Raw genomic sequence first — 24,650 nt, 5'->3', positions numbered from 1 at the left:
TTCCGGGTCTGTCTGTGTCTCATAGGAGGGCTGTGGGCAGTTCAGAAACCGTCTTCCAGTGACATAATCGATGGGGAATACAAGCTAATAGAAACTGCACTTACTGCAGGCTTTCTAGTCCTGAAAAGTTGCAATGCGAAAATGGAAGCCATCGTTCTCACGATAATGAAAATCTAAACATTTTTGTAAAAAAAAAATCTTGTTTAAAAAATTATCTGCCTAATGATGATGTCACTGGAAGACTGTTTCTAAACTGCCCACAGCCCATATGAGACACAGACTGAGTAGAAAGAAATCGTGCCATTTTATCATGATTATTAGTGAGGACCTATTATATGAAGATAGGTTGAAAAGTGGTGAAGTGGTCCTTTAACAATTTACAAGCTAACTATTTGCACGCAGACTCGTACGTAGTGCGGCGTTCCGTTATTTTCCGGGTGTTTCGACACAGGCTTGTATAATTGAACGCACGCAGAGCATAGACGCAGAGCCTTGAACGCACGCCTCTCTTCTGCAGCTCTGCAGCAGGCAGGCGCAGGCAGCAGCAGCAGCAGCTGACAGACATCGGCAGGCAGCGTCACGTCAGGCGGAGAAGAAAAGCACATTACAGGCTGTGAGAGGTCTCTAACCAGCTCAGCATCATCATCATCATCATCATCTTCACCATCATCATCATGGCGGAGCAAGGCGAACCTCCGGCTCCTGGTCCTGTCCAGCACCAGCAGCACCACCAGCACCACAATCCGCAACAACCGGTGCCGCCGACGACGACGAGCTGGCCAATTACCAGAGATTCGTACGAGCTGCAGGAAGTCATAGGTTAGTGAGAGAAGTCTGGGTGAATTAATGATGAATAATGATGGTCTGTGTTGTCATTGTAATATCCGGGCCTACCGGCTTTTTCATAATGCAACGAACAGCGGTCTGTCTAGAGTGGCGATGCTTTGCTATGCGGATGTTAGGTTTATACACTGATGAGGAGGGCACGTTTTACGGTTGTTCTGCTCTAGGTGGGAGAAAAACTACATAATATATATTATATCTGTGTGTTTCCTCCGACGTATCACGTGTTGGCACAAATGTCACTCACAGTCAACGCACCACCAGTGCGGAAATGTCACATTCCTTTAAGTAGGTTTTAAATGTTCCTTATTTTATGGCACGTGTCCAGTTCATGTAAAGCGTATGATGTATGCTCCGTAGTACGACGGTGTCACGGCAGAAGAAAAGGACTTATCTACAAGCTAACAAAACGCGTCGCGTTGGAACTTCGAAGAGCTTGTAGATCTTTATTTGGGGCAATTAAGTGACATTTTCGTGCAATATACAGGCCTATACATGAAAGATTAAGCAATTCTTAAATCACGGACGCTGCAGAGATCAGTAGCCTGACAGTGACAGAGAGCAGAAACTTGTAGGTGCACCAACAACTTCTTAGGCAACAATGATAATGTCAATTAAATTCAATGTCACTGTAATAAAACTTAGTTACGTTACGCTTATACGTTTTAATAACTCAATAGTCAATGAATGACCACTATCACCATCACAATTATAGCCTATAGGCTACAGCCTACTGCTATAGGCTACTCTACTGTAATTTGACCAATTTTGCCACATCTACATGGTTGACTAATTCAAATAGGTCAAATTAATAGTTCACTTTAACTGCCCAGTGATGCAGTATCTCTTAATACATTTGTATGACTTACAGTATAAACAATTAGCTGCTAATATACTAATATCTTAAACAGTAATTTATTACTTATTACTTAAAAAAAAAGTTATATAGTTACACTACTTATTACTCTCTGCCAAAAGTAAGTAGTTACTTATTACTTTACTTATTACTTTTTTTCCTCGCCCCCAGTAATTGCATCTTTTGTCCCCAAAAGTCTTACTTTGCATTTCCAACATTAGCAGTCCCCTCCCCCCTATTCTGCAGTGTTTATTTAACTCTGAAAAGTGTACTGTATAGTGTATGTACACTGACCACACCTTCTTCCCTATGCACAATTTGCAGCGGACAATAATGTTCATCTCGTCGTTATCGCAGACATACTCAAAATAATGCGAATACTTCGTAGTGAATTAAATGCTTTGCTTTGGTGTCTCCTCCACCGCCTCCATGTTCAGTTTGTTTACTTCTCTTGCAGTTTAACAACCCGAGTCACATACTAGTTTGTTGTTCCGCGTTCTGGACGGTTTATGGCCCGTCCTTCTGCATCCGATACTTCACAAGTGCGCATCGTTTCCGTATCCACTCTAGAGTCTAGATCAGCAGCCTGCAAAGCAACTCGACCCCAACCCAGTCTACCATTATAAATAAACACTCAAACCCACAGTTCCACCAAGGCTCGTGAAAATAGTAACATGTTACTTTTGAAAAAAAAGTTAATGTAATATTATTACTCAAAATGTGAAAGTAACTATAGTTACGTTACTAGTTACTGGAAAAAAAGTAATAATATTACTGAAAGTAATATATTACTTTAGTTACTTGACAACACTGTATATAGCCTAGTATATGTATGTACACACACACACACACACACACACACACACACACACACACACACACACACACACACACACACACACACACACACACACACACACACAGAGAACTTGGCCACGATCAATATGTGTGTATGTGCTTAAAGCTAAAGCTTTATCAGTGCTGATGATGAACAACATGCACACACTGCCACTTGTTACTGACTATGTGACTAATTAGTGAGTACCCTGCTCTGTGCAATACAGGAGTCAATTCTCCTCTGTTCTCTACTTCTCCTTATCTGTCACCAGCAGTTGGTAAGCTATGTGCACTGTCTCACAGCCCCTAATGAGAACTTCACTGCCACTTGTGTGTGACCTGGTTTTGAAATAACCACCTTGAAATAACCCAACAAGCCAACCCCTTAAAACGACAAAGGAAGCAGGCAAGCACATAAAAATGACTACTGTACTTCATTGATTCTCAAACCTTTTCATTTCAACTCCCGGTTTATTATGCCTTAGGGCTACGCACAGACTTAAGACATCTGAGAGTGTACAAATAGAATAGTTCCATTTTTGTACACTCTCAGAGTTCCCAATCATTTAGCTGGGGACCCCCTGCCTGGAGAACGACTGCTGTACTTAATAACACTGTAATTTGTCTAGTAGGACATTCTTATGTTAGGCATTGGTGAATATTAATAAAAAGACAAAGGAAATGAAAAAAAACATTAAGAAAGGCCACAGAAATACATTACATTCTGCTGACAGATTTGGAACAGTATTTTGAAATTTTGCTAAAGGATAGTCCCTTGAGTTGCAGCAACTCGTTTTCAAGGGGGTCTTCGTGGTACAACATAGTGAACATACAAGACAATACAATACAGTAACACAAAACAAACAATAAGGACATACACAAAGGCTCTTCCCAAGCACAAACCCAGCACAAACCCAGTCAGTATACTCGTAACCCCAGAGGTACATTAAGAAAGTAAATATACAAGAAATGCAAGTAACAAAACAATCCATGCAAATAAGTATGATGCCAATAGGATAGTCTTACACAAGAAAAAAATAAAGAAAATAAAATGTAAAAATAAAGAAATAATGCAAATCAGAAACAAGAACAGATGAACTAGCAATGCATTCTTGAAAGCATCAAAGGAAGCAATTGACCTAAGCGACAAGTAAGTAAATGTCACAACAATATCCCAAAAACCACTTGTAGACTGCTAACTACAATACTTGTGTGTATAATCTCCTCTGTTGTGACTGTAATTGCAGGCAGTGGGGCCACAGCTGTGGTTCAGGCCGCCCTATGCACCCCGAGACAGGAGCGTGTAGCCATAAAGAGAATCAACCTGGAAAAATGCCAGACCAGCATGGATGAGCTATTGGTTAGTACAACAATAAATAAGGGCTATTTTTTCAGCCTGTGTCCACAGAGCGTTTCTGTCCCTCCCTAACGCTCCCCCTGGTAGAGCTGTTTTTCTTTTGATGTGCTTTGTTATTTTTATTATTCTGTGTGAGTGCAACAAAGTTGCACATTTTACATCCGCATTATCCTCCAGGGTTCATTTTAATATAAATTGTTTGGTAATGTACAATACGTGTGCACAGTTCGGTCCCTTTACTTGCTTACCTCCATGACAAACAAAGAACCTACTGTGTAGATATGGCATACCTTTTCTCATATTATGTCTTTGTCTCTCCCTCTGTCTATGTCTCATGATAGAAAGAAATTCAAGCAATGAGCCAATGCAGCCACCCAAATGTCGTCCACTACTACACCTCATTCGTGGTGAAGGATGAACTCTGGTTAGTCATGAAGCTTCTAAGTGGTGGTAAGCTTCAGCTGCCAAGATACAGTACATGCAGTAAATAGACTAAACAATACCCATCCTTGCCCGACTGTTTAAGAGTGTGTGAAGTACAGTTAATATGGTGAGATACTACAATTTAGATACCTCTGTTGTACATGCTCTTATTCGTGAAAGCAGAGTTTGTGCTTTGACCTTTAAAAGTTTTGGTCATGTGATCTGGTAGATCAGTGGTTCAACCCTTTTCATATCAAGGCGCATTCATAATTCTGCATTTGAGAGTGTACTCTCTCAAGAGTTGAAGATCTAAAATGGTCAATTTGGTTACCAACTCTGCATCATTTAGCTGGGCTCCACCTGGAACCCCCTCAAGGACTACTGGTGGTCCATGGACCACTGGTTGAAAATCACTGATTGTTGACATAGAACTTTGTCAAGATCAAGAAATGTTACTGGCTTAGAGGCACACCAGGCATGAAATTAGGTGTACATTTTAATATTATTGAGACGGATGGCAGCCGGAAATTAGACGGCACCCGGGAGCAGTATGGGTTAGCGCCCCAGCCTGTGTCTTCCGTGAGGAAGAAGCCCAACAAACCCACGGTGAGGCCTTTAGGAGGGACATGCAAGCCTCAAGCGGAGCCTGCGGCACCACCAAGGGCAAGGTGGAGCCTGCGGAACCGTTGCGGCTTGAGAATCCACCATTCCTGAATGAAGTGCCTGGTGCTGGGAGTCTGGTGCAACGCACAGGGCCTGACCTGGTGAGAGCAGGAGTGGACCTGGTGAGACGTAGGAGGGGCCCGGACAGGTGTCAACCCACAGAGCCTAGTCCTTCCATGTGCCAGAATGGTACCTCCCAGTCCCGGCAGAGTAGTTCAGGAGGAACGGATTGTGTGGCCCTGGTTTTTCCCTAATGGGACTTATCGAGGGTAGCTACTGGGACGTAAGTCGGGACTTGATCACTCCCGGCTGGGTCACCTGAGTGAGGGGTATGATGTTGCGAGACCCGAAACCCCGATGACCTTGGGATACATCACTGAGGATACGTCCCAGGTGCATCCATTTATGTATGTATTTTGTTATAGTTCTTCTATTTATAGTGACTCATAGGAATAGACTAAGTGACAACCAGGAATAGTTTGGTGACCACCGGAGAGACGGATGGCAGCCGGAAATTAGACGGCACCCGGGAGCAGTATGGGTTAGCGCCCCAGCCTGTGTCTTCCGTGAGGAAGAAGCCCAACAAACCCACGGTGAGGCCTTTAGGAGGGCCATGCAAGCCTCAAGTGGAGCCTGCGGCACCACCAAGGGCAAGGTGGAGCCTGCGGAACCGTTGCGGCTTGAGAATCCACCATTCCTGAATGAAGTGCCTGGTGCTGGGAGTCTGGTGCAACGCACAGGGCCTGACCTGGTGAGAGCAGGAGTGGACCTGGTGAGACGTAGGAGGGGCCCGGACAGGTGTCAACCCACAGAGCCTAGTCCTTCCATGTGCCAGAATGGTACCTCCCAGTCCCGGCAGAGTAGTTCAGGAGGAACGGATTGTGTGGCCCTGGTTTTTCCCTAATGGGACTTATCGAGGGTAGCTACTGGGACGTAAGTCGGGACTTGATCACTCCCGGCTGGGTCACCTGAGTGAGGGGTATGATGTTGCGAGACCCGAAACCCCGATGACCTTGCGATACATCACTGAGGATACGTCCCAGGTGCATCCATTTATGTATGTATTTTGTTATATGAACATTGTATTTATTTTGTTGTTACTCCGATTCATGAGGAATAGTCAATCGTTCAGCTAAGCCAGATTGCCAGCTATCTCAAGTAACTCCTTGTCATGATCTGCTGTGTCCTTGCAAAGGTTAACGCTGTAAGGTTATCCAATTTCTTGCAGAGGATCAATAACCTTCATGTTATCTCATTTTAACTTGCCTTAAATTATTTATTCTTGCATATGTTTAAAATCAATAGATGCTAACACGATTAAACATTTGAAATGTAATTTCTGAAGGACAAACCCGTTTTTTGATGAATGATGGGGCCCTGCAACAGAACCCTGAAATTAATCATGTGATCATGGCTATTCTCTTGAAGATCAGCTGTAGTGTTAAATAACTACCTTATCTGTACTATTGCTTATAGAACAGAAAGCTATTATAATACATTTTAATGATGTGCATAACAATGCAAATAATCATGAATGAACAATTAATGGATCACTTGAGCCAGGAGTAAACATCAAAATGTATTTAATTCTTTTTAGGATCTATGCTTGATATAATAAAGCACACAAGCAAAGAAGAGCACAAACATGGGGTGTTAGATGAGCTTATCATTGCCACCATATTAAAAGAAGTCTTAGCGGCCCTGGACTACCTGCATAGACATGGACAAATCCACAGGTAACTTGTCTTGCAGTAAAATTATGTTTAAATGAGTTTAGTAACATTTTGAAAGTATGTTCAATAACCTACATACAATTGTGTTTATTGACCACCATTACAGCTGCTGTATTGTGTTAAATATTGTGTTAAATTCCTGGACTTCAAGGTCATAGAAAGCTTGGCCTACACAGCCAGGCCTACAACAGATAGTGTAAAGTGTACCCTTATGGGTCCAAGTTTACGCATTTGGACTGCTTTAACATTCTGCATTTTACTGTGTGAATCGGTATTCATCCCTTGGGCAGTATCCCATAATGGCAATGGATTGGGAAACTCATTTACACACACATGTAGTGATCAATGGTGCTCTAGTACATATTGACTGTGTGTGACTGTATTTTCTGTGGTTGGTTGACCTTAGGGATGTAAAGGCCGGAAACATTCTGCTGGGTGAAGATGGATCTGTTCAGATAGCAGGTGTGTTGTGATGTAGAATATACACAAAATCACAGATTTTTTTAAACTTTATTTGTTATTGCTATTTTGCCATTTCGGTTCGTATTTCTTATTCTGACTTTGTTCTATTTGTGCATTCTTATTTAATTTGTATTTGTATCCAAACTTTGAAGGAAGCTTACAAGAATGCCACTGCTTGCAACATTGCTACATCTGTATTGTACTTTCATGGGGCAAGAAACACCCTGAACTTGAATACAAAAGGGAACAAAAATGCAAATCAATTCATATACCCTTCACGAGAAATAATCACTTATCTAACTCATAATGTCATCAGATTAGGTTAGCTTGGATCTTGGCCCATGAATTGATTATTGTTGCATTAATAACACATTAACACATTAATTAATTAAAACATTATTAAAGAGCCTTTAAATGACTTTAATTCATATAAACGGCATGGCTGTGTTTGCTTTGTTGCTTTGCTGAATCCATTGTCAACTTTATTGTAGTCATTCTCAGTTTCTTACAATAGAGTAACTGACACCAATGCCATCCAGCCCACAAATTGGAATGTTCAGAAATTCAAATGGTAAACATAATGCAGCTACTGTATGTATGCGAGCATACTCAAAACTCTTCTAGTAATTTCATACTGGGTGCATGGTCTAGAAAAGTTATTTTACAGTCAGAGGGGTTACCTCTTCTCACGGAAATGTCCTTCAGGTACTTTTATTAAATGGCTACCGGTGGCTACCGGTGCCAATTTAATAAAAGTACCTGAAGGACATTTTTGGGAGTGCTGTAATCCCCCTGGCAGTTTATTAGTTGCTTGCTGTACAATAGACTGTGTTATTTCCTAAACTGTTATGAAACAGCGGATGTCTTGTGTCAACTGCACATAATAACAAATACACAATTTATGCATTGCTTTTGGCATCTAATGAACCTAAATGCGACTGTACGTGTTTAATTCAAAAGTGACAACAACACACACTTACTTTATATTTCATCCTGGAAGACAATAAAAAACAGTTGTGTTATGTTTTTAATTCCTAAGATTTTGGAGTAAGTTCTTTTCTATCCACGGGCGGAGATATGACCAGAAACAAAGTGAGAAAGACATTTGTAGGAACACCGTGCTGGATGGCTCCAGAGGTCATGGAGCAGGTGAGTCTAAAGCCTGAGTGGCATCACAGCACGATTCATTGCAAGCTTTTACATCTGCTTGTGTGTGTGTGTGTGTGTGTGTGTGTGTGTGTGTGTGTGTGTGTGTGTGTGTGTGTGTGTGTGTGTGTGTGTGTGTGTGTGAATAATTAAATTAAAACAGAAGCCTTGTTGCCCCTTGAGAATTTTGATTTAAGAAACGCTAATGGTTTGTGATTTGTCAAGATACATTGTTGTAACATATACGTACTCACTCATTATGAAAAACAAATATTTTACAAATAGTTGGGTGTAATGCGATGCCCACAGGTACGAGGCTATGACTTCAAAGCAGACATCTGGAGCTTTGGAATTACCGCTATAGAGTTAGCAACAGGGTCTGCACCATACCACCGATACCCACCTATGAAAGTGAGTGTTCCCAACAGTATTATTATCAGTAACCTACTTAGCAAAAGCTCCAAAATACCATAAAACCAACTCCATTTTGGGATATTTGCTGGTCATCATAGCATGGCCGTAACCATTTCATCCTGTCTCTGCAGGTCTTAATGCTTACCCTACAGAATGATCCACCCAGCCTAGAAACAGGTGTGGAGGACAAGGAAATGCTGAAGAAATATGGCAAATCCTTTAGGAAGCTAATAACGATGTGCCTTCAGAAGGAGCCAACCAAAAGGTTTGCTTGCACCGGACTGTGTGTCTTTTGTCTTTCATCTACGACTACGTTGCATTTGTAGAGGATATCACATAATGACTGTTGTTTTATCAAGTGTCAACTGACAAAAATGTATTTTCTTTATGTCTATAGGCCTACAGCAGCAGAACTTTTGAAGTGTAAATTCTTCCAAAAAGCCAAGGTATGATCCTGTATTATCTGTAACTGTATTATCTGTAACCGGCCCCTGACTCATTTACATACTGCATGTAAATAATGGAGAAAACACTACTATTACCTGTATCGAAGTTAGAAGTAAACATGCGTGAAAGCAGTATTAAAAGCAAGAACAGGTTGTTTGGAGATGTGAATACAAGGATGTCCTGAAGCGGCCAAGAGAGGTAATTGATCTGAGTGAAAACGGAAGATTGTTCCAGTCAGATTAGGAGCTTCGTAGTGGAATGACCTCTCCTCCCCATGTTTGTTAGCAAGGTGTTGCTCCTAATTATGTGATTGTGGAAATGCGGTTATATAAAGTAGTTATTAACACAAATAATGACCTGAAACAGTTTAATGAAATCAAATCCTTCCAAAAATGTGTAATCCGATGATTAACATGGTGTTGTTCCTAATACGCACTTGTGGAAGTGGGGATATAATAAAACATTTTCTTAACACAAATAACAATACTGTAACAGACAAGATTAAGTCCTTCCAAAAATGTGTGATCTGAAAAGCCTACTGACATTAAAATACATAGTCCGGTCTGAAAATCAAGACTTTTCTGAGCTGCATTGCCTATTTATCTATTGCGAAAAGAACATTGGACCACACATCTTTAGACATGGATATCAAGATAGGCTACAAAATGTTGCTATCTCTGAAAAATAAAAACTTGTTATAAACTCTGTTTTGTTTAGAATTGTATCTGATATGACTATGTTTGCATTTACTTCTAAGTTATTATTAAATACTGACAGTTTTGATCTGTGTTTGGTTTTTCTTTTGCAGAACAGAGAATATCTAATTGAAAAACTTTTGTGTCGCGCACCAAAGATTGCCCAGAGAGCCAAGAAGGTATGTGTAAACAAACGATCTCTGTAAAGTAACTGCAGTATTGACTAAACAAGAACAATTTAAGTCAGAGATCTGGGGACTGACTGGACCCCCCCTCCAGTGCACTGCATTTACAGTCAACAGACGCTGGACGTACTCCCTTTCTTCAAACACCGCAAACACCTCGTGTCCAAACTGTTGTGTGGATTGTCTGCAAATATGGGCTCCTGCTAGAAGCGTATCGTTCATGCAGAAAATATGTATCTTCACTGCAGAAGTGAGTGGTTAGCGTTAAGCAACTGAGGTACACTTGACGGCACACATTTCTGCCTCATTTATACTTGGTTGTATGCCGTGCCAAGCACCGAAAATAGTCTAATCTAATCTACAAGCTCTACAAACACCATGTAGAGCTTGGAGATTTGCTATTTTCTGCAGTACAAGTATCAATCACTTAACTGACTGCTGATTTCCAGTTGCAGATAACTACATAAGTGCACTTTTTAAGCAAGTCTGATATTGGCTCCCCATCACTCTGATGGGAAGCCCAGGGTATGGGAGATAACAGCAGGAAGCCCAGGGTATGGGAGATAGCAGCAGGAGCAGAGGGTCATGGCTGGGAGGCACTGTGGTCAGGGTGGAAATTCACTGACTCTGTCAGGGGTAAATGGAGGACATGGTGGATGGAGCATGTTAGCATGTAGGCCTATGACGTGAACATTACGCACAGACAGAGCAGGGTATCAATAAAGAGGGAGATGACTGGAGGCAGGAGCCATGGATTTGGGGCTGTCACTGGACAGCTTGTAACACGGGAAACCTGGGGACCCGTTAGACTTAGAGTGAACAGAAGTCATATACATTTGAGGCGGTAACAAGTTGTGAGCGAACATTTCGTGCACAGTTCAGTTCGGCAAGTCATAGACCGTGACGCATGCTGAGCATGAGGAAGCACAACCCATGCCCGTGCTCCGCAGCCGTGATACGTCACCGGCACTACCTGCGCGTTTTCAAAACAGCTCGCTCCGTGGATTCCCTTTCCGTTATGCGATGGCCCGAGAATATACACGGACAGCGGACACACGGCATGACCCGGGGAGACAACAACACAATTGGCCCAGCACGGAAAACACACGGTTAGTGGGCACAGATAAAGTGTGTGTGTGTCTCACTCGGATCGCACTGCGACACAGGCGGGTTGAGCTTCTCGTGTTGTACAATGTTTAGTACATCATCCACCAACTCTCTAAGACACATATAAAAATATATAAGAATATATAAGAATATTCATATGACAATTGTGACAATTGTAACAATTATCAGTGTGGAAGAAGTCACTCACATTTTCGACTTTTAAGAAAAAGTACTGTAGCAATACCACATTGTACAAGTAAAAGTGTTGCATTCCACATTCTATCATCATAAAAATAAAAATTATGCAGATTGGCCCGTTTCACAATCATATTCGATTGTAAAATTATTAATGCATTAATGGGTTCATCACTTTATTGGCTGATTTTAATTACTTGATTACTTCTGGGTAACTTAACCTATAATATTCTACCTATAACTTTACCAAATCAAATCAAACTTTATTTGTATAGCACATTTCCAACGACTAAGGTCGAACCAAAGTACTTCACAGAGCATAAAGGCAAAAGAGAAAAACAAGCTAAGAAGAAGCAAAATGAAGGAAAAACAAACAAAGGTAGGCTGTGAGGGCCGGGGTAATCTTACACATTGAAAGTGAGTGGGAAAGAAAGAGTCTTTAGTAAGGACTTGAAAACCGCCAACAATGACAGAGCAGAGCGAATTTGGAGCAGCAGAGCGTTCCAATCCAGCCACACCGAAAGCTCTGTCTCCTTTGGTCCTGTACTGCGTATCAGGCACAATCACAATTTGGAGATGTCTGTCATCACAATGTTATTATTAGCGGGGGTTTTTTAAACTCTGTTTAACTATATAACCGCAGTTATATTGGATGCCAGGTTAGCTTTTCCAAATCCCTGTGTGCTGCTTCCATAGAGAAACAAGCAACCAGTAAACATAATACAGTGGCTATTTGAAAATAACAGATCTACAAGCTCACAACTTCGGCACACACGTGCCTGCGTGTGCGTTAGTTTGGCTGTTCCTAACCCATTCATACAAGCAACATAACTAATTAATTGTAGTTGAGTATAATGTGAAAAATGTGCATCTGATATGTATAATAATAAAGTATAAAGTAATAAACTATCAAAAAGGTTCCTTTCCACCACTGTAAATAAATAATTATGAACTGTACTTGTACTGTAGTAATCAAAACTCTTTGGCTCAAAAAATATTTATAGACTGGATGCTGTAGGTTTGGGAGATTTTAACTAATGATCTTATATTCAGGTTTTGTGTTTGAGGCAATGTGTGTACATATTACATTCATATAGTGTTTATGCTTTGGGGTTTGTTCAATCTATAGGGCAGAGGTCATGTAGAACCAGCTTGCATCATGTGCTACAGTGTCTGTTTCTCCTGATGGCATAGGTAGATGAGCAGCATAGGTAGATGAGCATTAAGAAGCGCAGGGCCTTGTCCTTTTGGTTTTGTGCTAGTGTGACCTGTGGAGCCGTCCATAATACCACCTCAGCAAATGCCTGCAAAGATGGGCAAGAAGAGAAAGAAGTCTTCTGCTGCCTCAGCCCAGTAACCCTGAATGGCCTTCACACCCCCTGGGGACCTGGTGTGTGAAATCCTTTTCAAAGGGTTATTCTGTCAACCTGGTGATCATTGCATTGGATGCTCAGGATGATGTAGAATAATTCTACTTTAAATAGAAGAGAAATAAATGCAATATTTTGCTGCAGCTACAGTACAACAGTGAACATACTGTTCTCAACATCAATATCTCAATATTTGTTAATCCTTAAACTCATTGTAATAGAGCGCTGAAGTCCTGACGTCAATCGCTCATCCCCTCGATTCCCCTGGTTCACGGAAGTAATTTCTCTATGGAGAATAACATCTTAAAATCGTTTCATATAAGCATCGTGGTCCAAAAATAAAAATAAACAAGCTGTTATTGTCAGGGAGGTGTCTGTATCGTTTGCGACAGTCAGTCACTCATACAATCTGTTTCTAGCGAAAATGTAACTAATTCAGTAGCAGTAAATGTGAATGAGTTGTGGGAATGTGTACAGTACAGTATGTGTTGTTGAATGACCAGCAGAGGGCACTGCACAACTCCAAATAGAGCTCTCTCCACAAAGAACTGCAAGGCTGTGTTCAGCTAAGATTAGTTGTGTGCAGTATCTACAAACTAAAGGCAGTGGGCTGTTCTCATTGATTTGTTACAATAATGGAAAGATAGAAAACAGAATGACCGAGATTGAGTTTGCATTGGTTGTGCTGAAGACATGATGGTAGAATATTGATTGTGAGCAGCAGGGGCATTCTTTGAGGCCCAAACGCTTTATGTGGTGTATTTAATTATTTTAATACCTGGATAGCAGATACCAACAGTTAGCAATGTTGTTCACATAGGCCATTATATTGTTACACAAATTCTGTTGCTGTGTATTATGTGTTGTTTTTTGGGCTGTCCGAGTTAACAAATTTAATCGCGATTAACTCACTGTTATGTTAATCGCGATTAATTATTTTAAGTGCAATTAATCACATTTTGGGAGGTCCCCAGATGATTAGCTTAATGTGCAACATTGTTTTCTCATTCAACAGTAAACAAACCAACATACTGTACAGTAGGTATACAGGGTATCTGCACATTTCTAAAGGGACAAGTAAAGTATACCGATCTGCTGCAGCCTGTTGGGTTTTTAATTGATTTCCAATAAAATAAATAACAGCATATTTTTCTATTCCCGTGTTAATATAGTTGAAAAGTGTGTGTGTGTGTGTGTGTGTGTGTGTGTGTGTGTGTGTGTGTGTGTGTGTGTGTGTGTGTGTGTGTGTGTGTGTGTGTGTGTGTGTGTGTGTGTGTGTACGTGTGCGCATGCGTGGAATTCATTCCTGTTTGTCTTGCTCTAGCAGCCTGAGCAGAATTGGGAGAGCCTGGGCTCGATGTCAGGTTTAGAGACAGAACCTGACAGCACCGGGAGGGTAGTTCTCCTTTAATTTTAGCCCACGGCTAATAGCTGGGACGGACCCTGCGGCTTTCACTCTTTTGTCTGTGCTTGGTTTTCTGTTTGATAGTGCTGCCCACAATATCCCAACTCCAAACAACAAAGACTAGCCCTTCCCCCTGTTGCCCGCTTTAATAAACATTTAACAGACCTTACAAATACTTTGCAAATACTCATGGGCTGTACTAGTGATTCTGCCTGTAAATGCATCTGCTTGAAGCCCTTACGCTGATGCCAGTTATAATTTTGTATGTTAATGTCGGTGATTATCCCATTTAATTCAGGCTCAGTGTCCCCTTATGTTGCATCTCCTGATGATCGTCATTCAAAGGTTTTCAATTGCATGAGTACCATGTTGTACCACCCATTGGGCCTGCTATTATCATCCTTAGGTTAGGTACCATAATTCTTTTCAGTGATGTTAGTTGGCGTCTTTTCATGTCACCAATATGAAAGCATTTTTTGTTGCTTCATCACATGACAGTGCCAATCACTGAACATAATCGATGATCAGTTCCTTTTGGCAAGGAAGAGCTGATGAGTATGAATTAGCCTTAATAGTGCCCGTGTTCTGGAACCGAATATATCTGGATACCTTACTTTACATTTGTAGTTGACCTGTTTGCGTGCAAAACATGACAGGAGAGAGACATATGGGTACAGCATGATGCTCCATGAATGAATGGGCTATATGCACACACGCCATTTTGGAAAGAACTTGGGACCCTTCTCTACTTCCTACACAGGTTTTACCGATGATACTAATGAAGGCTCTGTTCCATACAGGTCAAACAGAGTCAGGGTTCTGCTATTGTGTATGTTGCCTCACTGGAAACACCACACCAGTGGGTCTCAAAGTGTCCTTGAGTGTGTTCCAAATGGCCCCGTACAGGGGTTCCATTTGTACACTCAGAGTTATGGGGGTCCTTGCACAAGTTGCACTAAATGGAACAGAGCCTTAATTAGTATCATCGGTAACACCTGTGAAGGAAGTAGGGAAGCGGCCCGGAAGTAGGAAGAGTTATTCTGTGTGCATATAGCCCATTGGGAATGGGAGACACTCTTTGGCGGAACCTGGGAGTAGATGGTTGCTGAGGGGGCGCTTGTTTTGCAGGTTAGGGTTAAGGTTAGATTTAGGCATAGTTTTTGTGAGGTTAGGGTTAGGTTTAGGCCAGGGGGGCAGTCAGACAGATATTTTGTGAAGCCACAAGGAAATCGGGATTTCCTGAAAGTTCATATAATGGCCTGTTGTGGCGCTGTCATTGGGCCCAAAAAAACCCATAGCCCCATAGAAGTCCATGTATTTGGGCCCAACTTCACCTAGACTGTATTACCTTAATAAACATGGTCATGAATACTTTTTGCTTCCAGTCACTAGTTTAAAGTCTCATTTCTAATGTCATAATATTCTTTTTGGAAAATTATGGTCCCATTTATAATGTTTTTTACCATAAAGTCGCGCATGTTCTGAGGGGCGTGGCTACCGTTACAGTCTATGATCGGGATTCCCCACCCACTCGAGTCAAAATAAAAACCAGCTAAGAAGAAGGGGGGAAGTCCCGCCTCGTTGTCTGGGCCAGCCAATGGGCCAGCTGGGCCCAAACGAATCTAGAAAGATGGCGACTTACAATTCAAGGACTGACAGGCTTCATTTTACGTTCATGTTAGACCCGGGGAACGCTTTGTCCATATTTTTTACAGTCTATGGTTTAGGCATAGTTTTTGTAAGGTTATATAACCCCGCCATACTAGTAGTAGCCGGTACTGTAAAACAAGCATTCCATTAGCACCCATCGAAACCCAAGCTCTGCAAAAAAAAGAGACTCCCCATTGGGAATAGCCAATCTCTAGCACCTAACACTGTGTGTTGTCATTGATCAGGTAAGGAGAGTTCCAGGCTCCAGTGGCCACTTGCACAAGACGGAGGATGGAGACTGGGAGTGGAGCGATGATGAGCTGGATGAAGACAGTGAGCTGGGCAAGGCTGCGGTCAATCAGGGCAGGGTAGGTTAGGCTACACATTACGGGTCTATTTGGTTCCCTTTTTGTTCACTCTCTGAGTTAAAAGAACAGATCAGTCTGTCTCCATTAACACTTGACACGACTCAACATTTTACTGTGCATTCGCATGAACCTTTATGTAAAACAGGGCTGCCATATTTCAGAAAATGTCAAGAGTGAGACTCTAGTGTCTTAATGTGTTTGACGCCGTCCGAAGGGCGGCGGCGAAAAAGATTTGGCCCGTTTTAACGTTGATATTTAACCTTAACACTGATGTCTTCACCTCCATGCCAGCTGCTCTCCCTGCACTGACAGCCTCCTCATGCTTAAAGTAGAAATGAAAAAGATATCTATCTATGCTCCTCAGACCCAGCCAGCCAGCCAGCAAGCCACACACATAGTACTCAGACCCAGCCAGCCAGCCAGCCAGCCACACACATAGTACTCAGACCCAGCCAGCCAGCCAGCCAGCCACACACATAGTGCTCAGACCCAGCCAGCCAGCAAGCCACACACATAGTGCTCAGACCCAGCCAGCCAGCAAGCCACACACATAGTGCTCAGACCCAGCCAGCCAGCCAGCCACACACATAGTGCTCAGACCCAGCCAGCCAGCAAGCCACACACATAGTGCTCAGACCCAGCCAGCCAGCAAGCCACACACATAGTGCTCAGACCCAGCCAGCCACACACATAGCTCCGTAAGGGAGTGGTTGCACCACTCAAAGAAATCTTCAAAAAACTGAAGAGGCTACTGGAGATTGGAGAACCTGATTTGGACATGATCTGATGCAGGACAATATAATGTCACTATGACAGAAAGAGAAGATGGGTCTGGCCACATTCATTCACCCCATAATCTCAGTGGAAATTGGGGAATATGTCAGAAAACTGGAATGTGGGAAAATTCCTTATTTTTACATTTTCTTAGTTCAAACACATCTGTGGGCTCTCTCTCTATGAACAGAAACAAGTCGCGATGCGGCCCCTCCCCCTTCACTTCACTTCACACACACACACACACACACACACACACACACACACACGACTTTGTCCCTATAATGTGCACGGGCTATGGCACCGTTCCACTTCCTCATATCACGCAAGAGACGCCACACACCAGTATAGAAGAGAGATAGTCACAGGTCACTTACTCACTTGTTGTAACTTGTGGGGGCTATATTGTCTAATTTGTCTTCCATGAAAAATATTTCGAAGCGATGTTAAACTCCGCATGGCTCATTTCCATGCGTCACACAGTCGCACACAGACGATTTGGTCCACTGTTTACCCTCCTGCATATATCAGCACTGCATGCAGATCGGCTATTTTACCGTTTGTGAGGAGCGTGCGTTATTACGCGGCGGAGCCGCAGAGAAAATTGTTATTTATCATTATAATGCGTGTGAAATGGCATGTGTGGCGTGGTGCGTGGTAAAGGGTTAAATTGCGTGACTGTCACACTCAAAGGGTGAGACATGGCAGCTCTGTGTAAAATTTGTTACGCAGGAGTGGAATGATGGTAACATTTGCTTTTAGTTTTGATTCACATTGGTGATTGTCTGTTACCATAATGAAACTATACATGATAGGCATTCAGACTTGGAAGGAAGGTGCTGCTGCTCATTAACTACTTGAAAAACATGGAAACATATTTTGGTCAATAGCCTATATGTGAAAATGTTATTTAAAAATAACTAAAAAATTACTAAAATTAAAATAATACCAAATTTTGATTTTTGAGAATAACATTTTTACTGGGGACCTTCATTTGCAGTAGCAATGCAACGAGTTGTAACTTGCAACCAATTGCAACCACTTGCTAGCCAGGTAAACCATACCGGTCGCGTGAATTCACATCATATGTGTCTACTGCAGACGGGTCTGGTGCAAAAAGCTGGGTGGGCATTTTGCAGAAACCAAAAAGTGGAAGAACCAATCAGCATCTGTCAATCACAGGGCCCTGAGCGCAAACGCTGATTGGCTCTTCCACTTCTTGGTTTCAGCAAACACCCACGCAGTGCTTGGTCTACAGAATAATAATAATGATAATAATAATATAGTCTCCACTCCTTGGGGTGTTTTTTTGTCACTGTATATTCTATATGCACATACTATACATGCATCTACCCATCCTCCAGCAATTAGGGGTTAAGACTCTTGGTCACGGACACCATCAACACATCACTGGCCTGGCCTGGAATTGAACATAACTGATAAAAGAAAAATGGAGGTCTCCTCATTTCATTAGGAAATGAAAGTTTGCTAATGAAAACTTTTAAAAGTCACCAGTGTGAACCAGTCTGACATAGTTTGAAGTTGAATGGCCTTATGTAACATGGTTAAAATTAAAAAATGTCTAAATGTTGACTCAAGCTACAGAAAATAGTAGATGTGAAAATGACCCCATAACTGTTTAAAAGTGAAATTTCACTTTAAGTTGTTATCCCATTATGACTGGGAAAGCCTATACGTTCCAACAGGAATTATATATTATATTTTTTCACAAATTGCTTTGACAAACATGTTTAACCTGAACATCTTCTACAGTAAATAATTATCTGATTATCTAATGTAACAAATAAGACATGTTTTTATGGTGTGGACCCGAAGGCACGAGCCATGTACAAGTACAGTATGTTTGAATGATTTTACAGTGTGTATGGCATACCGATTATAGATGGCTATACTACTGCATACACTTTGTGCAGTAGTATGCCATCTATAATCGGTTTGTTTGTCTGTCTGTGCCTGGAATTAATCTGTCAAACTGGGACTTACTGTAAATGAAGACAGGATTTTGATGTGTCGAAACAATAAATCAATTTACTGTTGTTGAAACTAAGAGTGTAACCTCATTGTGTTTGCTATTCCCCCAGTCACGAAGGGTCACAGAAGAGACCGAACATGTAAGTTTGTTGTTTTCCAGTATAATGATAAATTACATTATAGAAAATATTTTTATCCCACAATTGATTACTATAAATAATCTATAAAAAAAGATTTTTCATTAACGATGCATATCTGCTGGTAAGCTAAGTTTAATTTATACTCCACACAAGGGTGTTGTTTGTCAAAATGAACACAGCTACAAGCTAATAACACATTGTGTCATACTACACAATTAAGCTGTATACAGGTAATTTGATAATATGACAAGAGTGCATCATTGGAAAAAGACACCTTGGAAGAAATTGCTTCAGTTTTGTGTCAACTCCCATCTTTTGTAAATGCGAGATGGCTTGGAACTGACCATGGATGACCATGCAATGCCTCTAACGTTTTTCTTCTCCTTCTCGTTTTAGAATGAGGAGAACGCCAACAATGTCCCCATTGGAGGGCTTTCCATTCAGCGTCCCCAGGTGAACGACACAATAGCAGTGCTAATTTGTCACGATTCAATGACCTTGATGCTCACATTTTTTCCACATTTTCCCTTTTCTTGTTTGTGTGCGTGCGTGCGTGCGTGCGTGCGTGCGTGCGTGCGTGCGTGCGTGCGTGCGTGCGTGCATGCGAACGTCAGTCGCATGTAGAGACTCTCTCACCGGCAGTAATAACTAATGGCTGCCTGGATGGCAGTGACAGCATACTGCCTGGGTGTTTCTTTCCTAAAAGACTCACTGCCATTTTCCAAGGCTATTGCCATTTTGAAAATGAGCCAAAGTAGTATTGGTGGACTGTACCCCCTGTGTCTGACAGTGAAGGTGGCCAGAAAGGCTTGTCGCATTATTTTCCCGGTCAGGAACAGGGCAATCTTATGCCTGATGTACTGTTATTTAGTTGCGTGTGTACGAGCTCACAATGTGTCGTGCTGTAATGCATTGTGAGCTTGTGTGGATCAGCTACTGCATACATACAAAACATGCCCACATAGATTGTTTTGTGCTGTCATGTGACTGCTTGGCTACGTTTGATAATGAAACAGAGTCATGTGACAGAACATTTGGTGGAAGAAAACAAAGAAAGACAGAAGAAAAAAAACAGATACTTGTATTGGGGGAAAAGCCCAATACAAGTACCAATACTTACATAATATTCAAGTAAAAGTAAAAAGTATTGTGCATTGAACCACTCTTACAAGTAATCTAAAAAGTTACCCAAGTTAAGTACTGAACATGTGACATATTTACAGCCCACCTCTAAAGATGAGGATGTTTGTGTGCGCGTCTATAATGTCTGTATCTCACTCTATCAACATATTTTCCCCACCAGAATAGTTAGTTGACAAATACCCCAAAACAACTAAAATAATGTGAGTGTTGAAAACACAGCTCAACTATGCACACCTCTAGGTTGTCTTGTTTTTGTTTGTAAAAAGAAAAATGAAAAAACGGAGAAAGGAGAAAAAGGCTAACTCAACTGGATGGCATAATATGCCATCCAGTTGAGTTAGCCTTTTTCTCCTTTTCGTTTTTGCCTCCTTTTCGCATATTATGTCACAACTATAACAAGGACAGTGGTGAATGATATAGTTCCAGTTGTAGTGCTTGATGTGGACAGCTCTTTACCTGATTGTACTCTTTCTGTCCTGCAGGGAGAACAGTTGGAGAACGCTCCATACATCCAAGGTGCTGTAAACATGGTCCTACGGCTAAGGTGAGAGTCAATCCCAACCTTTGCATGTGAATAATAATATTACTCAATAACGGATGGGTGGATTTTCATGACACTTAAGTTGGCGGTTGCTTTAGGCTGCCCTGAAGAAAGGATTTACCTTTTGGGTCAAAAAGGTTAATGGTCCATGTAAAAATGTCATTATGGGCCATATCATCGCTCATGAGAGCTTTTGAAAATGTTTGCCTAATGGATTGATTATTAATTTGTCATCAATCATTATTATCACGGGAAAAAATGGCTTGCAAAATTGTGGGATAAAAAACAAAACAAAACATTACAGTTGATTACTTAAATGTACTGTTGCTCCCCTCATATGTTCCCCTTAATAGGATATTCCAATGTGATTTAATATTTAGCATGAAAAGGTTTATTTTCTGAAGCTTGCAGTTCAGTCTCTATCCTAACATAACAGTCCCTGTGTTCACTAAGACCTATACATACAACCTGCTCTCAGACCCAGTGATCTTTAATGATTCGAAAGATGATCTGGCATGACTATGGATGCCTTGTTCCTCAGTTTGAGTCTTACACTCCATTGGCTCTCCCTTGGCCTGAATGAGAAGTTACTGTTAACACATTCACAGCAACAAAGCCGTGCACATTTAAGCATATTCCATAAAAGATATTATGCCAAAGAGAGAGAGGCAGAGCGAGGAGGAAAAAATCAGACCCGTCTGAACTGAGTGGTTCTGTACTGTACTCGTGCTGTACTCGTGCTGTACTCGTGCTGTACTGCACTTGTACTGTACTTGTGCTGTACTGTACTCATACTGTACTATTCTGTTCTGTACTGTACTGTAATGTATTCGTACTGTACTATTCTGTACTGTACTGTAATGTACTCGTACTGTACTCCTACTGTACTTGTACTGTACAGTACTGTACTCGTACTACACTCATACTGGTACTGTACTCGTACTGTACTGTACTATACTCGTAATGTACTCTTACTATACTGCACTGCACTCGTACTGTACTCGTACTGTACTGCACTCTTACTGTACTATACTCGTACTGCACTCATATTGTACTATACTCGTACTGTACTCCATTTGTACTCGTACTGCACTTGTACTGTACTCGTACTCGTTCAGCTCCCTGATGAGTTGGGTGCAGAGCAGCCTCTGGGTCGATGAGATAACAGATGTTTGAATGACCCTCCCAGGCAGAATATGTGGAACACACACACACACACACACACACACACACACACACACACACTCTGCGCTACACTTCCAATTAAATCCAGAGTGTTCATTTAGACCTGAGAGTGCAAAAAGATTGATCCGTACAGGTCCTTTTTTTGCATTCTCAGAATTAAATGAATACATTACCACAGATGTTACTGTTTGTTTCTGGCTTGGAATTGCTTTAACACACAACAATGTTTTGGACCAAACAAATAATTACAAAGAAGAAAAACAACAAAAAAAGTGTTTGTCATGATTTGTCACGACAAGAGTTGGCTTTGTCCGCGGCGTAAACGTCTTTTAAATAAATACTTTCTGAAAAGTCTATGAGGAAAATGAACAGGGATTTATTTTCCAGGTCTCTCGAGGGGGCGGGACTGCGACGCTCTATAGAAGTACGACGTAGATGTATTAGCGATGGGATTTCTATGCAGTGGCGAATTGTAACCGACTGCCAATACTTACATTACATTTGATACAGTAGCAAGATACTGTTGTATGCAGGCCGGATCACATTAGTAACATTTCACAGCCTTTGACTGTACTCAAAACTAGCTTTTTGGTAGGTGGTGTAGGTGGTGTTTTGGTAAATCCAATTCAATCAGTTCATGTACGGTAGAACTATTTACTTGCAAACCAACACCAACCATGATTTGTTGCACTATATCAGAGAGTACCCTGTTTGTGCAAATGAATCATCAGATTTTACAGTTCCTGTCACACCAATCAAACTGCATCCATGTGATCAAGAGATATCATGGTGATGACTTAGTTAGAACTCTATAGGACTGGGAAATATGTTGGCATACTGCCATTTGTTGCTGCCTGGCATGCATGGCATTTTTTGGCCCAGCCAACTTTCTGTCTGAGGGCAGACATACGGTATTGTAGGAGTTAGTGGCATTATTGAAAGCCACAATTTTGGTCAATGGATTCTAGGTGTTTGAATTAATTGCAAGATTAGGGGGCAGGTTGTAAGACTAGTCGTTGAAAACTGAAGAACAGGAATTCTTTGGTATAATTTAAAAGGTGTCTGTTATTACAAGATGTTCCATAGACTGACTATAGGATTCAAGTAAATGTATGTAATTATATGTGTGCTATTATTCAATGGCAGTGTTTCCATAGTTTGGAGATCAAAGCCATTGGTATTAGCCAATGAGACTGCGTACGATACAGACAGGTACAGTACTGTACAATAAGTACTTGTATTTTAATAGATGTTATTTAGTTCAGTCAAGGTATTTAAATACTAGCCCTTAGAGAATCAAATAAATATTCCTGACTTTTCAGTAAAACCGAAGTTTATAACCAACATTATAAAAGCCTCTTCTGGAACGCTGTTCTGATTTTACCTAACGGTGTAGAATCAGTAATGAGGATTATCTCTTTTTTAACACAATTTGTGTTGAGCTTGTTGGGCTTTTTCAGCTCTGTCATTCCACTGAGTGGACTGATATCAGGAGTAACTACAGTAAGTGAATTCAGATTGTTGGAAAGTTAATCACTTAAGCCTGATTTATACGGCACTTTGTCATATGACGTATCACGCAGAACAAATAGCCGCTCTATAAGCTCAGCATGTAAAGCGTGCAATGTGTTATAAATACAAAAATCAACAGCCAAAACATTTTTGGCCTATAATGACGTGCCCAAAATAGGGACACCAGCTTAAAAGTGGTTTCGCAAAACGGGGACGGCTTCATCCGGCATGGGATCAGGAGGTGGAGTGGCCACTTGGGAATTGGAAAGTTGTTTGGTTCGATCCCCAATTCCCCATCTCCTCCTGGCTCAGTGTCAACGTGTCCTTGAGAAAGATACTGAACCGCTAATCGCTCCTGATGAGTACAGTAGGTTGGTGCCATCATCTGCCATGCATGGTTTCCTGTGCCATGCGCGTGTGAATGTGAATTTAATGAACGATACGTTATGATGCAGTATAAATTAGGCTTGAAGGAGTTAAACAATACCAATTAATACGATAAATATATGTGTCTTGTATTTAAAAAATAATAATACAAAATAACTATCCTGTTTCTCCTCCGGTGCCTTATGTGAAAATTAGCAAGATAAAAATAGAATGTTAAAACCAACAGATGTTGTCATGATGGCATCAGATCTCATAACTTTACAATGGTGAAATTGGTATGATGAAGCTAATAGTGTATGAACAGGTAAATTCAGAAATAACATGAATGGTTCCCTAACCTGGCCTAGTTATTAAATGCTGGTTTGTGAAATTAAAGAAAAGTTAGTATTTAGCAAGTGACACTGCAGCTCCTAAAAGATCTTGCTGTGCAAAACAGTTGTCCATAGGGTGGCAGTGTCCCTTTCTGGTACAAAGAGCAGTGCAACATTTTGTACTGATGGTGAGCCAAATGGAGCTCATGTCATTGATAAAGAAGTGAGAGTTTAAATGCAATAATGTTCTGATTTCTGTGTGGAAGCTTGACATCTGCTTTAATTTACAATGGGGAAAACGGATTGCCTCAACTCTACCTCATTCAGCATGCGCTCAGTCATGTGAACATTTCTTGTCAAGATTGGAGGACTGAGGTGCTTTCTATTTTCTCATCGAACATACAGTGGATTCTCCCCCAGACTTGTATTGATTGTGTTTGCTGGAGTGTGTAGAGAAATTGCTTTCTCGTCATTGTGATATAGAATTTAGAAGGCACCTGTGTGTTTTC

General features: G+C 41.3%; 1 protein-coding gene across 2 annotated transcripts in view; it reads left to right on the top strand.

The window, feature by feature from the left end:
- Positions 1 to 547: 547 nt before the first annotated feature.
- stk39 (serine threonine kinase 39) overlaps positions 548 to 24,650 on the top strand; it is a 37,452-nt gene continuing 13,349 nt past the window's right edge. For both annotated transcript variants that reach the window (XM_083776626.1, XM_083776627.1), the window contains exons 1-14: positions 548 to 819; positions 3,784 to 3,896; positions 4,235 to 4,343; positions 6,577 to 6,715; positions 7,119 to 7,174; positions 8,214 to 8,323; positions 8,630 to 8,731; positions 8,866 to 8,999; positions 9,132 to 9,180; positions 9,990 to 10,055; positions 16,034 to 16,156; positions 19,033 to 19,062; positions 19,459 to 19,515; positions 20,688 to 20,749. In XM_083776626.1, coding sequence (XP_083632752.1) covers positions 675 to 819; positions 3,784 to 3,896; positions 4,235 to 4,343; positions 6,577 to 6,715; positions 7,119 to 7,174; positions 8,214 to 8,323; positions 8,630 to 8,731; positions 8,866 to 8,999; positions 9,132 to 9,180; positions 9,990 to 10,055; positions 16,034 to 16,156; positions 19,033 to 19,062; positions 19,459 to 19,515; positions 20,688 to 20,749 — 1,295 coding nt within the window. In that variant the 5' untranslated portion in view covers positions 548 to 674. The remainder of the gene's footprint in view (positions 820 to 3,783; positions 3,897 to 4,234; positions 4,344 to 6,576; positions 6,716 to 7,118; positions 7,175 to 8,213; positions 8,324 to 8,629; positions 8,732 to 8,865; positions 9,000 to 9,131; positions 9,181 to 9,989; positions 10,056 to 16,033; positions 16,157 to 19,032; positions 19,063 to 19,458; positions 19,516 to 20,687; positions 20,750 to 24,650) is intronic.

The sequence above is a fragment of the Protomyctophum parallelum genome, assembly GCF_964188405.1.
Source record: "Protomyctophum parallelum genome assembly, chromosome: 11".
In the NCBI taxonomy this organism is placed as follows: Eukaryota; Metazoa; Chordata; class Actinopteri; order Myctophiformes; family Myctophidae; genus Protomyctophum; species Protomyctophum parallelum.
This window is presented reverse-complemented; position numbering and strand designations above follow the sequence as displayed.